Consider the following 13,494-nt stretch of genomic DNA (forward strand, 5'->3'; position numbering starts at 1 on the left):
CTGGGCCATGTCCGAGGGCCCCTCAGCGACGCGGCCCGCGCGGCGGCCCAAGGACGTGCCCCGGCACGTGTGGGCCCGCGAGCGGCGGCGGAACGCGGGCACGGGCCTGGCGGGGCCCAACACCGTGTACGTGCAGGTGGTGGCGGCCGGGAGCCGCGACGCGGGGGCCGCCGTGTACGTGTTCTCCGAATTCAACCGGTGAGTGCGGGGCTGGGAGTGGGGCTCCCCGCCCGGGCCCGCCCTGACGCCGCTTTCCCCCCAGGTATCTGTTCAACTGCGGCGAGGGCACGCAGCGCGCCATGCAGGAGCACAAGTAAGTGGGGCAGCGCTGGGGGGACACCCGGGACTGCGTCGGGCCCTGCTCACCCCCGTCTGCCCCGCAGGCTGAAGATCTCCCACCTGGACAGCATCTTCCTCAGCCGCGTGTCCTGGGCCAACGTCGGGGGGCTGCCGGGTGAGTGCGGGGGGCCCGGCGCAGCAGCCCTGGGGCAGGAGAGCTCTGCGGGGATGTTTTAGGCAGCGGTGGGCACGGTGACAGCGCTGTGAGAGGGCCGGGCTGGCCTGGGGCTCTGCGGTGCTTCCAGCTGCTGTGTGCACTCTGCCACAGTGCACACACGTGGTGGACTGGCCCTGCCTGTCCAGCGGGCCTGGCTTCAGCTTCCCAACATCTCCTGCAGCAGAAGGTGGTACCGGCGTTACCGGCAGGGAGCCGTTTGTGGATTAAGCTGGTTTGAGTCCAAAAGAGCACACAAAAGTTTGTGGTCGCTATTGTCCTCAGTGCAGGATGAGATTAGGATGGAGGGCTGTGGGTCTTGTCTATTGAAATTCTGGAAATCTCCAAGAAAAGGATGAAATTAATCATCTGTTCAGATCCCTTGCTCCAGATTAATTTTATTAAGATGTGTAGATATTTTCTTTATCTGTAGTGGCAAGTAGCTTGTTGAGACTGCCATGAAGCTGAGGCAAAACTGAATTCAGGTCCAAGTTTAGTTCTGGCCTTTGTGGGGAGGCCAAGAACTCCTGAACAGAGAGGGGTCTTTCTTTTGGGATCTACCAGTGGTTGCTGGAGTTGTGATAAAGCTGTTTCTCTGCTTAGGAATGATTCTCACACTGAAGGCTATAGGGCTCCAGAGGTGCATGTTCCTGGGGCCACCAAAGCTGGTGAGTATGGCAAGGTACAGAAGGGACAGCAAACCCTCCAAGTGTTCAAGATCACCATGGAATTGGGAGGGCATGTGGCAAAGGGCATCTTTGTGCTGCTCTGAATTAGTGTCAGCCCAAATCTCTTTAGTTACAGCACAGCAGAATTCTTCTGCTCCAGTCTTGTATCCTGATAAATCAGCTTTTGGGAGAAAGGAGGATCTTTGTTCCCATGTCTTCTCCCTCCCTATTTTATATTAATAGAAGCTCAGTCTCTGATCTCCTGTTTGATGTGGTCCTTGCCAGCCTAACACCGTGTCTGGACCAGAAATTTGCAATCCTCAGCATTGCTGTAGTGGTTTTATTTCCTTGCAGTTTCTGCTGACTAATTGCATGGATGGAGGGGGTGGGGACAGTGGCTCTTCCTCTTTGTAAAGGCACAGTGCCTGCCCGAGGTGGGACACCTGCCCAGGGCTGAGTGAGCTGCTCAGATTGGTCTGACTGAGTCTGTAGCTGCTGGAAAGGTGTTTGTCATGGCACTGCTTGATCCCCCTCCTGATCCCCTGTCTCTTTTCCAGCAAAACTACTTGAAAGCCATTCGCCTCTTCCCCGGGCCCCTCAAAAGGATGGACTTAGGTAGGTGGGTCAGGGATGTGTAGCAAAGGAACTTGGGACTTTCATCTCCAACCAAGCTTACATTGCCAAATAACAGCTTCAGCCTCTGGTTTAGGTCCACTCAGAGGATGTTTTAAACATTTCTTTTGCTCTGATACACTGTTCAAACCCATCACAACAGTGTTCCCAGCTCTGTTTCTGCTCCAGGGCTGCCAGGCTGGCTGATACAGACAGCACTTGGTTTTAAAGCACTGAGGGCAGTTCCCTTCCAGAGTCTGCCAGTGAATTTGCTCACTGTGGTATCCTGAGCTGCTCCCTGAGGATGATGGGCATTAATTACTCATTGGGGTTTGCAGTTGGGCAGAGAAAGGGAAGGGGAATGTTCAGCAGGTTGAGTTTAAGAAAGACAAAGACACTTTTCTGATTGCTATTCTTGAAGAGTGTGAATCTCTGCTTATGCACTTGTTAATGGTGGTTTTTGATCTCTTCCAAGCTGTGCAGTTGCACACAGAGCCTGAGTACAAGGATGAGACAATGACTGTCTACCAAATCCCTCTGACAGGTGAGCACTGGTGCTGCAGAGAGACAGGGGAAGCACTGCTCAGTAAGCACAATGAAGGTTCAAGGAGCAGCTTCTGTTTGCCAGCCTGAGTAAGCAGAGGTTCATTAATTTGCTTTTCTCAGGAGAAGGATCTCATTTGAGTAACAAGACCTGCTGAGTCAGGGCCTTGGCTTGTTCCTTCAGGTGTGGGTGGATGGAATGACACATGAAACATCCCTGGGTTTGGCTTTCTCAGCCAGCTGTGTTCTTTCTGCTGCAAACTGTGACACTGAGGGTGCAGCACAGACCTGACAAGAGTTTAAGGGTTTGGGGAGAAGGGCTTGGATGAGGGATGGCTCCTGAAATAAGTGACTGGAGAATGCAAGTGCAAACTAGAGTGGGGGGAAGAGCTCTGTGTTCTGGTGCAGTTTAAACCTGACTGTCATGGAAGAGGGAATGCTACTCTTGCTTTTCTTTTATGTTGCTTTGGACTGAGTGATCTTTGTCTGCCTTTATGGGACAGGAAGACCACTGGGTGCTGAAAGTTCATCCCCCCAGAGTCCTGGAGCATCTCCCCAAGGTGGAAAGAGCCCTAAAGGGAGCACAGGGCCTGGATCCCTGAGAACTGCACAGCAAAGCTTGGAGGAAGGAAAAGAAAGCCCAAAGAAAGCAGGTGAAACACATGGAATGGCCTTTTTAACTTTTAACTTTAATGAGATGAAGCCAAACTAAGGATAGGAATTTGTCCTCTGAGCCATTTGCTCTCTGAAAGTGAGGTCTGTAGACAAGCTCAGCTGGAAGGTTCCATGGAACAGAAAGTGTTCTGGTACTTTGGAACTTGGTAGAGAACTTGAAAGGCCTAGAAATTGGACATGATTGGTGCTTGGGTGCAATTGGTTCTTGTAGTAGTTTGCTTCTGGTGTGGGGGTTACAACCTTTGTAATTTAATTACACGTGGATGCTGGGCTGGTTATTTTTCAGTCTTGGGCCTTATTTTGGCTTCTTGTATCTGAAGCCATGGGCTCTCTGGCCTTGGGTGTCCATAACATTTTGCTGCTGGGCTCCAAGTTAAGTGGATAATGTTCCTGTTAATGCCTTAGCAAATTTTGGCATGATTTGGTTTTAAGAAAAGTGATAGTGAGTGATGATTTTTAGTAGTTTTGCTTTGTTTTATAGGTGATGAGCAGAAGTGTGCAAGGGAGCATCCTGATCTGGTGACAGCTTTTCTTTGTAAAGTAAGTTTGGGCACAGTGTCTCTAAACCAGCCCAGAAGAGATGAGACAACAGAGTATTTCAGGGGGAAGGGACATAGAGTGATCATCTGTAAGCACAGGATGAGTGGGGTTGGAAGGGACCTTAGAGATAATCTCTCTCTGTGCCCCTGTGGGCAGGGACACCTTCCATTAGATCAGGTTGCTCAAAACCCCATCCAGCCAGGCCGTGGACACTTCCAGGGCTGAACCATCCAGTCCAGCTGCCTGGCTACTTCAGTCTGCCCAAAATGTAATATATTATTAAGGGCATTGTCCAACCATCTTTTAAACACTGGCAGGCTTGGGGCATTGATCACCCTCTGTAAGGAAATGTTTCCCAATATCATCTTCCTGCAGAGATTTAACTGGAGACAGCATTTTCAAGTAGGGCTTTGAAGCTGTTTCTGCTTTTTGAGTGTCAGAGTTGCTGTAACATGAGTAGGAATGTGTAAAACTGGAGGTGTTTTTAAAATCCAGCAGTGGTTATGAGTGTACAGGTTCCATTCTGGTTTAACCCTCAGAGGAGGGCAGGCTGTTGTACTTGCTTGGCAGAAGAAGAGGGGAAGAGGGGAGCAAGAAGCAGCAGCATGATCCTGGAAAGCAGAGAATCCAGAAGAGCTTTTTTGGGCTAAATTGGAGCAGTGGCTGTGGAACTGAAAAGGGAAAAAATGTTCCCTTGGTTTATGAAGAAGCTCTTGACATGGCAGTACATGGATCTTGTTTCATGGCCATCTTTTTTTGGGTGATAATTGTGTTTCACTCTTTGCAGGTTCACCCAAGGAAGGGGAAGTTCCTTGCAGCTAAAGCCCAGGAGCTGGGCCTGCCAGTGTGAGTATGAGAGCCCAGCCTGGGGCACGGGGCAGCAGCAGGCACATGGGTGTTGGAAAGCTAAATATTTCTGTGGCCTTGTTCTCAGGGGAACTCCAGCCATCCTTCCCATCATTACTGCTCTCAAAAATGGGGAGAGCATCACTTTTGAAGGCAAAGAGGTAAGATGTGTCTGTGCTGCTATTGTGGCTTTGCCACTCTCCCTCCTTCACTGGGCTCCCAGGGTGACAAGCTTTTGTGCAGAGTGCTTTGCTTACCAGTATATCCTGGGACTGTTCCAGCTCCTGGCTGCTGCTGAGTGTGGTGTGTCTGGGGCTGTTGGGGTGGTGATCTGGGAAATGAGCTCCTGTGTGGGTATGGCTGGGTGTTTGCTGTTTGGCAGAGCTGCTTCCCTCCCCAGAGCTGATGCAGGTCTAGGAGTGAGCTAGTGGAATTGATCCCTGCACTGTTTGAATCTGGGGATTGAATGTCTGTGTAGCCATCACTCCCTCCTGACCCTGCTTGCTCCTCTGACATCAAAAGGAACTCAGTGGTTCTGGGGTAAAGGCCTGGATCTCTCAAACACTGGAGGGAGAGGCAGAGCCAGCTCTGGCCGTGGCCCAGGTGCTCTGCAGGTGAAGATCCTGACCTGGGAGACAGGATCAGCACATCTTTGTGCCACAAGAATTTTATAAAGCCTTTTTTTCCTTACACATGCTTTTGCTACCATCTAAATCTGTCCTGGGAACTGTCGTTCCTTCCAGCCGTTCCCAATCGGAACGACAGGGAACCTAGAAACAGTTGAAATTCCCCACCTCAGGCTGGGTTGTGGTTTCTCTGGGGCCAGGGCTGGGATTTGCTGTTACACATGTTTGCATTTTGCTGTGTAATGAGAGCAGAAAGGGCCTGAGAGCTGCCCTGGCTGGGTGTGCTGAGCACTGGGAGTGGCTGCTGCTCTCTGTCCAGCCAGAGGAGTTGGACACAGAGGTGCAGGAAGGGCTGTGTGTCCAGGCTGGTTGTGGTGTGACCACTGTGTGTGCCTGCAGCTCTTTCCTGAGGAGTTGTGCACCCCCACGGACCCTGGCCCAGTGTTCCTCGTGCTGGAGTGTCCTCACCAGGGCTTTGTGGATGCTGTCTGCGAGAACGAGACCTTCCGGAGGTAGGGCTGGGCACCTGCAGTGTTTGGGGAAGGACACCTGTGCTGAGTTTTGCTCTTGTTCTGGTCTAGATGTGCTGTTTTCTCATGGATGATGTCTGAGCTTTTTGGCATTGTTAGAAAGCTTGAGATGCAGGAAAGGATTGGTGGTGCATTTTGAGGCTTTTAGGAAAGGCAGGACCTGTGGGGCTCTGTGATTGCCATGGGCCTGTTTTCCCTCAGGGACCTCCAGAGCAGGAATGTGCCCTGGTGTGTGCCTGGGGAGCAGTGGAGGCTCTGGAAGCCTGGACTGCACATAACAGCTCTGCAGGGCTTGTGCAGAAGCATTTGGGCTCCTGGAGGCTCTGCAGATGTTGCTGAGGAGGAGAGGAGCTGCCCTGTGGGGGACAGTGGAGGTGTCAGCAGATGGTGGCCTGAGCCTTGTGCCTTGGGTGATGCAGAGCCTGGAGCTCTGGGGCCATGCTCTGAAATCCCTGCTCTGCCTGCCTCAGGGGCATCTCTGCTAGCGTGGGAGAGGGGAGGGCATGCCAAGGACATGGACTGCAGCACAGATGCTCTTCCTGTTTGAATGTGTCCCAGGTACCAGGAGGGAGTTCCTGAGCACCAGGTGGCCTTGGTTATTCACATGACCCCCGAGGCAGTGCTTCGAGACAGCCGCTACCAGCAGTGGATGGAGAGGTACGTGGTCCTGTGGTCCCTGGGTTCCTGTCTCTCGGGGCAGCAGCCTGTTCAGGTGCTGCACATCTTTGTTCCAAAGTGAAAAGAGCTCTAAAAACGGCTCTGCTGGCTCAGGTGAGGTTTTTAGCTCAGCTGTGCACAAGCTTTGGAGCTTTGTTGTCCTCTGACAGGTTTGGGCCTGGGACTCAGCACTTGGTCCTCAATGAAAACTCTTCTGCTGTGCACAACCCACGTAGCTACAAGATCCAAACTCAGCTGAACCTCATCCATCCAGAGATTTTCCCTCTGCTCACCACCTACCAGAGCAAGGTAATCCAGGCCCTCCTTGTCCCTGTGGCTCCTGCCCTCAGCAAAGGCTGTGTCTCACGTCACCCTCCTCCTGCAGGAAGCAGAGGCTGTGTGCCCTGTGCCCATCGTGCGAGGGGAGTGCCTGCTGAAATACCACCTCAGGCCACAGCAGGAGTGGCAAAGGTCAGTGGGAATCTTTTTCTTTCCAGGATTTGGGTGTTGGCTTGAAGCAGCTTTTTGGTGAGGGAGGGCATTGTGTCAGGGTCCCCTGCAGATCCTTTCTGGTGGCTGTGCTGGGGGAACTTTTGAGTGGCTCTGCCCAGCCACGTTTGTCTCTGCCCCTGAAAGCCTCAGACAAGGTGTAGCACGTGGATGAGTAAACCACTGAAAAAACACCTGGCCAGTGCTCTGGAGTGTTCTGTCCCTTGCTCCTGTAACATTGTGCTTCTTTGTCCTTTGCTTTGACTCATGCTGTGCACCCAGCTGTGGCTGTGGCAGAGCAGGTGGGGACAGGGAGAGAGTTTTTGGGGAGACCAGCGACAGTCTTACCTTCTGAAGACCTAGAAACTCTGATATTAGAGCTGAAAGCTCCAGGTGATTGAACTGTTGGCTTGGTTGCCAGCAGTAGCTGGCTTTGCTCCTGGTTGGCAAAGCTGACCAGTGAGATCCTTAAGGGCCAGGGACCACAGGGGGCAAGGGGATTTCAGCCACCATGGCTCAGATTGCTGGCTTTTGTTGGGCACAACAGGAGGATGCAGGTGCAAAGAAGAGTTTTAAGTTTCTCTGTTAAGGTATCTGAGGACCTGTAGTGTGCACATGCTCTGAAGCAGGACACAGGTTTCTTACACTTCTCAGCAGTGCCTGGATCCCTTTAGGTGGCTGCTCTTTTTCTTCTGTGCTGCCTTGCAGTGCCCTCTAGTGCCTGGCAGCTCTGGAAGGAATGAAGTGCTATTGCAGGAGCTTCTCTGCTTTACTGGAATGATCATTCCTCTGCCTGGCTCAGCCCAGCCAGGCCTTTCAGGAACACACCACACTCGTGGATGTGTCTTCTCCAACCCCTCAAAATGGAAGGAGTGTTTGTCCCGTTGTTGTAAAGCTGTTTTATCACAGGAATTTGGCACTTTGCTCTGAAAAGGGCTGTTTCAGTTCCTGCCTTGCCCCATCCTGAGAGGTGGCCTGTTCTTGCAGAGATGCTGTGACTGTCTGTGATCCTGATGTGTTTATTAGTGAAGCCTTGGATCTCCCTGACTTCCAGACCCGTGTGAAGGAGTGCAAAGAGAGCCTGTCTGCTGTACCAGGTACAGATCAGCAGCTTAGCTTGGAGCAGTGTGGTGGAAAATAGGAGCTCTTGGTGACCCATTGCTTCAGAGCCCAGGTGAAGCTGTGAAGTGGTGGTGGGGCTTGCTCTGCCTTCCCTTGTAAAGCTGCTGCTGATGGGGGCAGAAATGACTGCTGGCCATGTTGGCTCTGGAGTTACTGGGCTGGTGAATTAGATGCTGTCTGACTGGGCAGTGTGTGGAGAGCATTTGCCTACAAACCTTTGTTGTCTGCTTTCTTTAGGAAATGTGGGTGCCTACCCTGAAATCGTGTTCTTGGGAACAGGATCTGCCATTCCAATGAAAATCCGCAATGTCAGTTCCACGCTGGTGAATACCAGGTAAACCCCAGTGCTCTCTGATCTCTGCCTTCCAACCCAAAAGATCCCCCCCTTGCTCAGAGCTCTTCCAGTGGCTACTAAATGTCTCTGTCACCTCTCTCTAGTGCTACCCGCTCCCTGCTCCTGGACTGTGGAGAAGGAACCTTTGGACAGCTCTGCCGCCACTATGGAGAGCAAGTTGACCAAGTGCTGTGTAACCTGGTGGCTGTGTTTGTGTCCCACATGCACACAGATCATCACTCGGTGCGTTCAGCTGTGGGAAGGGGCTCTGTCCACCTGTGCTCTGAGCCCTGGGACTTGGCTGTAGCTCCAGCTGATGAATGTGGGCTGCCCTGCTCTGCATTCCTCTCTGCATTCATTCCCCCGAGATTCAGCACTGCTGTATCTGTGTTTCTAATCCCCTCTCCCTTCTCATTCCTTTCACTCTGGGCTTGCTGAGCAGTGGTGGCTGTGTTGCCACTGACTCCCCAGACACTTCTGACTGCCCTTGCTGTCTCTGTGTTCCCTTTGCAGGGGCTGGTGAACATCCTGATGGAGCGGCGGAGAGCTTTTGTGAGTAGTTTCTCTGCTCCTGAACGTGGCTTGGGCTGAGGGGAGGGCAACTTCACAGCAGCCTTTCCCTAGCATTTCTTCTCTCTGATTTGGTTACACCTAGTACTGATTTTTTTCCCCTACCTTTGCTTTTGCAGGCAGCCCTTGGTCAGGCTTTCAGCCCTCTGTTTCTGGTAGCACCTGAGCAGATCATGCCTTGGCTGCACGAGTACCACAACCACTGTGAGGAGATTCTTGGAGACATCAAGTGAGTGTTCTGTGTGGAGAAATGTCTTTATTCAAGGCAAACCCCTGTCATCCATTCCCCCACCCCTTTGTTGGAGATGACTCTGACTCCTTTCACTGCCTGTGGAACAAGGATATGCAGTTTACAGAGGGCACAATAGGGTTTGTTACTCAGCTGTGCTGCTTGATAGATGCTTAGGTGCAGGCTTCCCTTTGCTTATAAGGAAAAGGGAGTTGTGCAAGGAGAAGAAAGAGTGTTTGATAGTGGGGTGGAAGTGATGGGATGAGTTACTGGGACACCAGTGAAAGCAAGAGGTAATACAGGTCACCAAGGCACTGAACTGAGACTGAGAAACAGGAGAAGTTGGCTGCTTGAAGGGAAGATCAGGTTTTATTTTGTACCTGTCTTTAATTATCTCTTCTTCCCTCCCTCACAGAATGATTCCTTCTCAGTCTCTTGTGAAAGGCTGTGAGAACACCAGACCCAAGGCCAAGGAGTTTGTGAGCTCTCTGTTAGAGAGCTACGACCTGGCTGAGGTGAGTTCCTCAGCTGGAGGGCTCTGTGGCTGGAGGGGGCTTGGAGTCTAACACTTGTATCCTTGTTCAGTTTCAGACCTGTGAAGTGCAACACTGTAAAAATGCTTTTGCATGTTCAGTGATCCACAAGTCTGGCTGGAAAGTAGTTTATTCTGGTGATACAATGCCCTGCATGGCCTTAGTGCAAATGGGTAGGTAACAAAACCCTCTGCTTGAAGAATCTCTTGCAGAGAGGTCTCCATCTGTCAGTATCCAAAGTGGGCACTCCCAAACCTTTGGTGCTGTGTCTGCCACACAGTGAGGGGCTGAGGAGGGACAGGAAAGCTCCTGTGGGCAGTTGGGCTGGTCAGTCTTCGGATGAAGATTGAATGTGTGATTGTTTGCACAGGTAAAAATGCCAACCTGCTGATCCACGAAGCCACTCTGGAGGATGGCATGGAAAAAGAAGCTATAGAGAAGACCCACAGGTGGGGGATGTTCTGCTGTCTGTCTGTGTTGGGAAGGGAAAGGGACACAGCTGGGTGAGCTTGGAGCTGCCAAAGGTCCTGGTGTGTGTAGAGTTCTACACTAAAGATGGGGTGTTGGTCATTGCAGCAGCTCTGAGACCACCACAGCTTCTCTCAACATCCCCAAAAGAAATGGGGAAAACTTTCAAGCAGACATTGGTGACTCTAGAATAGTCCAGCCCTTGGGAAAGACCCTCTGCATGGTTACATCTTGGGACTAGGCTCAGGAGGCAGAAGAGTTGTCTCATACCCCCAGCTCACAGAGCACTGCAGCCAGGGATTCCATGTGCTGCTCCGAGCAAACGCTGGGAGACTGAGAGTGGCTGCTCGGAATTCCTGCAGTCTCAGTGTGAGAGCTGGGGCTGTTGGCACCTCTGGGACAAGTGCCTGTCCCCAGGTTGTGGAGCTCTTAAATGCAAGGCTCCAACAGTTAGAGCTGCATTCCTGCACTCAGGGTTGTGTGCAAGTCAGAGAATTGCCACCAGTGCAGGCCCGAGGGTGAGGGGCCTGTGCCCGTGAGGTCGCTTGGTGTGATGTGGCCCTGGGTGCAGAGCAGCAGTTCCTGCCAGCCTGGCAGTGAGTAAGGCATGTTCCTTTTGCAGCACAACCTCCCAGGCCATCCAGACTGGGATGAAGATGAATGCAGAGTTCATCATGCTCAATCACTTCAGCCAGAGGTACGCCAAGATCCCGCTGTTCAGTGAAGACTTCAGCGAGAAGGTCGGAATTGCCTTTGACCATATGAGGGTAAGCTGGGAGCTCGGGGCCAGGCCTGGGAACGGTGTTGGTGTTACTTTGGGATGGCTGCTCCTGCTTAAATGCTCTTCTTTTGCTGAGTCAATACTCCATGTCCTGAAGAGCTGTCTCTAAACAGCTCCTTTAACTGCTGGCAGCAGCCACCCTTTCCCCACACTGGTGTGAAAAAGGTGCTGATGGCCCTCTAATCCAACACTCAACACACTGGGTACTTGCCTCGTGTCACCTCAAGTCTGTGCTTGCTACTCCCAGCCAAAAAAAACTAATTTTGCTTCCATTCCCATCCCAGCTGATGAGCTTTTCAATAGCAGACATCTGGGGGACAAAACCTGGCTGACAGTGACAGTGAGGGCAGCTCACTGTCACTCAGAGTTTGGGCCACAGCATTTCTGTGAAGAAAACGTCAATAACTCGTTGAGGTCAGGGCTGCTGGGTGCAGGTGCTGGGCACAGGAATGGGCAGTGCCCTGCTGTCTGCACAGGCCAAAGGCAAGGGGGCAGCAAGGAAATCAAGAGCAGTTCTCACACAGAGGCTCCTGTGCTTGTGTTTCAGGTCCGTTTCGGTGACTTCCCGGCCATCCCGAAGCTGATCCCGGCCCTGAAGGCGTTGTTTGCAGATGACATTGTGGAGATGGAGGAGCGCAAGGAGAAGCGGGAGCTGCGGCTGCTGAAGGAGACCGCCCTGATCCTGGACAAACTGACCAGGGAGGACAGCACGGAAGCAGCACGCCAGAAACGGAAACAAGCCAAGAACCATCAGGAACTGCCAGACAAGAAGCTTAAAACAGTCAACTGAGAGGGATGAGGCTGGGAGTGCTCTGCTCCGAGAGGGAAGCCTGGCTCTGTGCAGGCCTCGGGAGCGTGCGGTGCTGCCGGCACCACGGGAAAGGGGCTGGCCTGGGCATCTGGGTTTGCTTGGTCACCGTGGATCTCCCTGGGCTGCAGCTCCAGTGGGTTGGTTGTCAGCAGCACTGGTCCTTGTGGAGACAGGATCTGCCCACCTAGCTCCTGTTCTGGGAGCTCATCGGTCCATGGGGCATTTTTCCTTTTAACCAAAAATTCTTCTCTCTGAACTGTTTTAATTTTGGGGTTTATGGTACAAGGTATTGATCATGTAACAGCAGCAGGTGTGACCTTTGCAAGAGATCAGGTGTGAGAGGCCCTGCAGGGGCCATGGGTTTGCCAGAAGAAGGTGAGTTTGTCTCAGTGAAGAGTTATCAGAACCCAGGTGATAGAAAAATCAACAGTAAAATGAGACCCAATTTTAAAGTTTTAGGTTAAATTAGGGCTGACAATACATCTGTACATCGGCGTTCCCATTTTATTTGGTTTTCTTTGCTGTTTTTTTGTTTCAAAAATCCATTCTCCAAACCCTTTATTTAGAATCTGAATAAACCACTGAATAAACCGTCCTCCAGGAAGCTGTGTTGTGTCTGGATCACTCTTGAGGAAACAGAAACCTGGATTTCTCTGGCAGATGACCTTGGCTGGCTGATTCAGCATTGGGGTAGAGACAAGATCTTGCCCATCAGATCTGGATCATGCTGCAGCCTCAGGGCTGTGAGTGTCCTTGAGCAGATTCTGGTTCTGGATGCAGAGGACAGGAAAGCTGGCACAGCAGGCTGGGTGGGGGGAGTTAACCTGAAGTTAAGAGGAGTTTTTCTGAAGCTTTTTGTGGGTCAGCTTTGCTTCTTCCTTTGCCCCTGCTGTCACTGCCTTGGTTTGGAAGTAGGAGGGGAGTTTCAGTTTGCTGGTTCAGTTAAGGGGTTCATTTTTGGAACTTGAAGACACCCAAGCCCTGCTCAGGAGATGATACTTATACATGAGTCTTAAGATTTCATTTCAAATTAATGGGAAATTAAAGGGACAAACTGTCAGCAAAACATCTTTTGTTGATGAACTATGCATTAGTGTTACACTTGTCTAAAGCAGGGACTGGAGAATTGACACATCTGTGTCCTTGAGAAAAGCTTTTATGAATATTATGAGTAGCAGGGGACTGGAGAAAACCAAAATGTTCCTGTTTACTGGGTAGGAGGGGGTAGGAGAGGGCTGGGGTAGCCAGGGGAGGACCTGGTTCCTGCTGGGGTGACACAAGCAGCTCTGTGACTGCACAGGATCCATGTGCTGCTCTGCACGGAATTAAAGGAGGATATTTTATTTAGAAAGGAGTGAACTGCTTCTGACAGAGGGTGCTAATGAACTGGAAATGCAGCAGTGGCAGGAGCACACAGCACCCAAGTTTCAGCTGCAGGTGGTTGATGCCGGTGTCGGGAGCAGCACAAGGAGGGGTGAGGGACAGGACCTGCCTGTGCCCGATGTGGAAAAATTCCCGCGGAGCGAGCCGGGCTGGGAAATTGCTTCTGGGGCTGCCAGAATGAGACGAGAGAGGAGAGAGAAACGGGCTGGGAGCAGCAGGAGGGAGGCGGCAGAGCTGGGACCGCCCTCGCATCCCGGCGGGGCACGGGAGCGGCTCCGGGATCCCCCGGGCAACGGCGGCTGCTGCTCGCAAACACTGACCGGGGCCGGGCGGATGGAGGCCGAGGGGGAGCCGGGGCCGGCGGGGCTGCAGCAGCCCCGGGAGGGTTCCCGGGAGGGTTCCCGGGAGGGTTCCCCGGAGCATTCCCGGCAGGATTCTCGGGAGGGCTCCCCGGAGGATCCCCGGCAGGATCCCCGTGAGGAGCGGCTGGCCCGGGCTGCGGGGCTGGCTCTGGCCGTGTCCCCGGAGCGCTGGCGGCGCTGGGCGGGCGCTGCGGCGGGGCCGGCGCTGCGCGGGTTCGTGAG

The 13,494-nt window shown here is 52.5% G+C and overlaps 1 protein-coding gene across 1 annotated transcript; it reads left to right on the top strand.

Annotated features, from left to right (window-relative positions):
- Window positions 1-6: 6 nt before the first annotated feature.
- ELAC2 (elaC ribonuclease Z 2) lies at window positions 7-12,131 on the top strand. The gene is made up of 24 exons (XM_015646109.1): window positions 7-198; window positions 263-313; window positions 384-454; window positions 1,097-1,161; window positions 1,719-1,776; window positions 2,249-2,317; window positions 2,820-2,969; window positions 3,473-3,531; window positions 4,319-4,377; window positions 4,466-4,538; window positions 5,403-5,515; window positions 6,092-6,190; window positions 6,361-6,499; window positions 6,576-6,661; window positions 7,667-7,776; window positions 8,039-8,135; window positions 8,240-8,378; window positions 8,649-8,687; window positions 8,825-8,934; window positions 9,350-9,449; window positions 9,520-9,640; window positions 9,838-9,916; window positions 10,558-10,702; window positions 11,264-12,131. The coding sequence occupies exons 1-24, from the start codon at window positions 8-10 to the stop codon at window positions 11,504-11,506; spliced, it is 2,466 nt and encodes an 821-aa protein (XP_015501595.1). The 5' UTR covers window position 7; the 3' UTR covers window positions 11,507-12,131.
- Window positions 12,132-13,494: the final 1,363 nt, after the last annotated feature.

This window comes from Parus major, chromosome 18 (assembly GCF_001522545.3).
Source record: "Parus major isolate Abel chromosome 18, Parus_major1.1, whole genome shotgun sequence".
NCBI classification, from domain to species: domain Eukaryota; kingdom Metazoa; phylum Chordata; class Aves; order Passeriformes; family Paridae; genus Parus; species Parus major.

What these genes read in the sequence shown, in the direction of transcription:
- ELAC2 (XM_015646109.1), top strand. Translation starts at nt 8, where the DNA reads ATGTCCGAGGGCCCCTCAGCGACGCGGCCCGCGCGGCGGCCCAAGGAC. An exon ending in TCACTTTTGAAGGCAAAGAG is followed by an intron (nt 4,539 to 5,402) that starts GTAAGATGTGTC and finishes GTGTGCCTGCAG; the next exon opens with CTCTTTCCTGAGGAGTTGTG. An exon ending in AGAGCTACGACCTGGCTGAG is followed by an intron (nt 9,450 to 9,519) that starts GTGAGTTCCTCA and finishes ATCCTTGTTCAG; the next exon opens with TTTCAGACCTGTGAAGTGCA.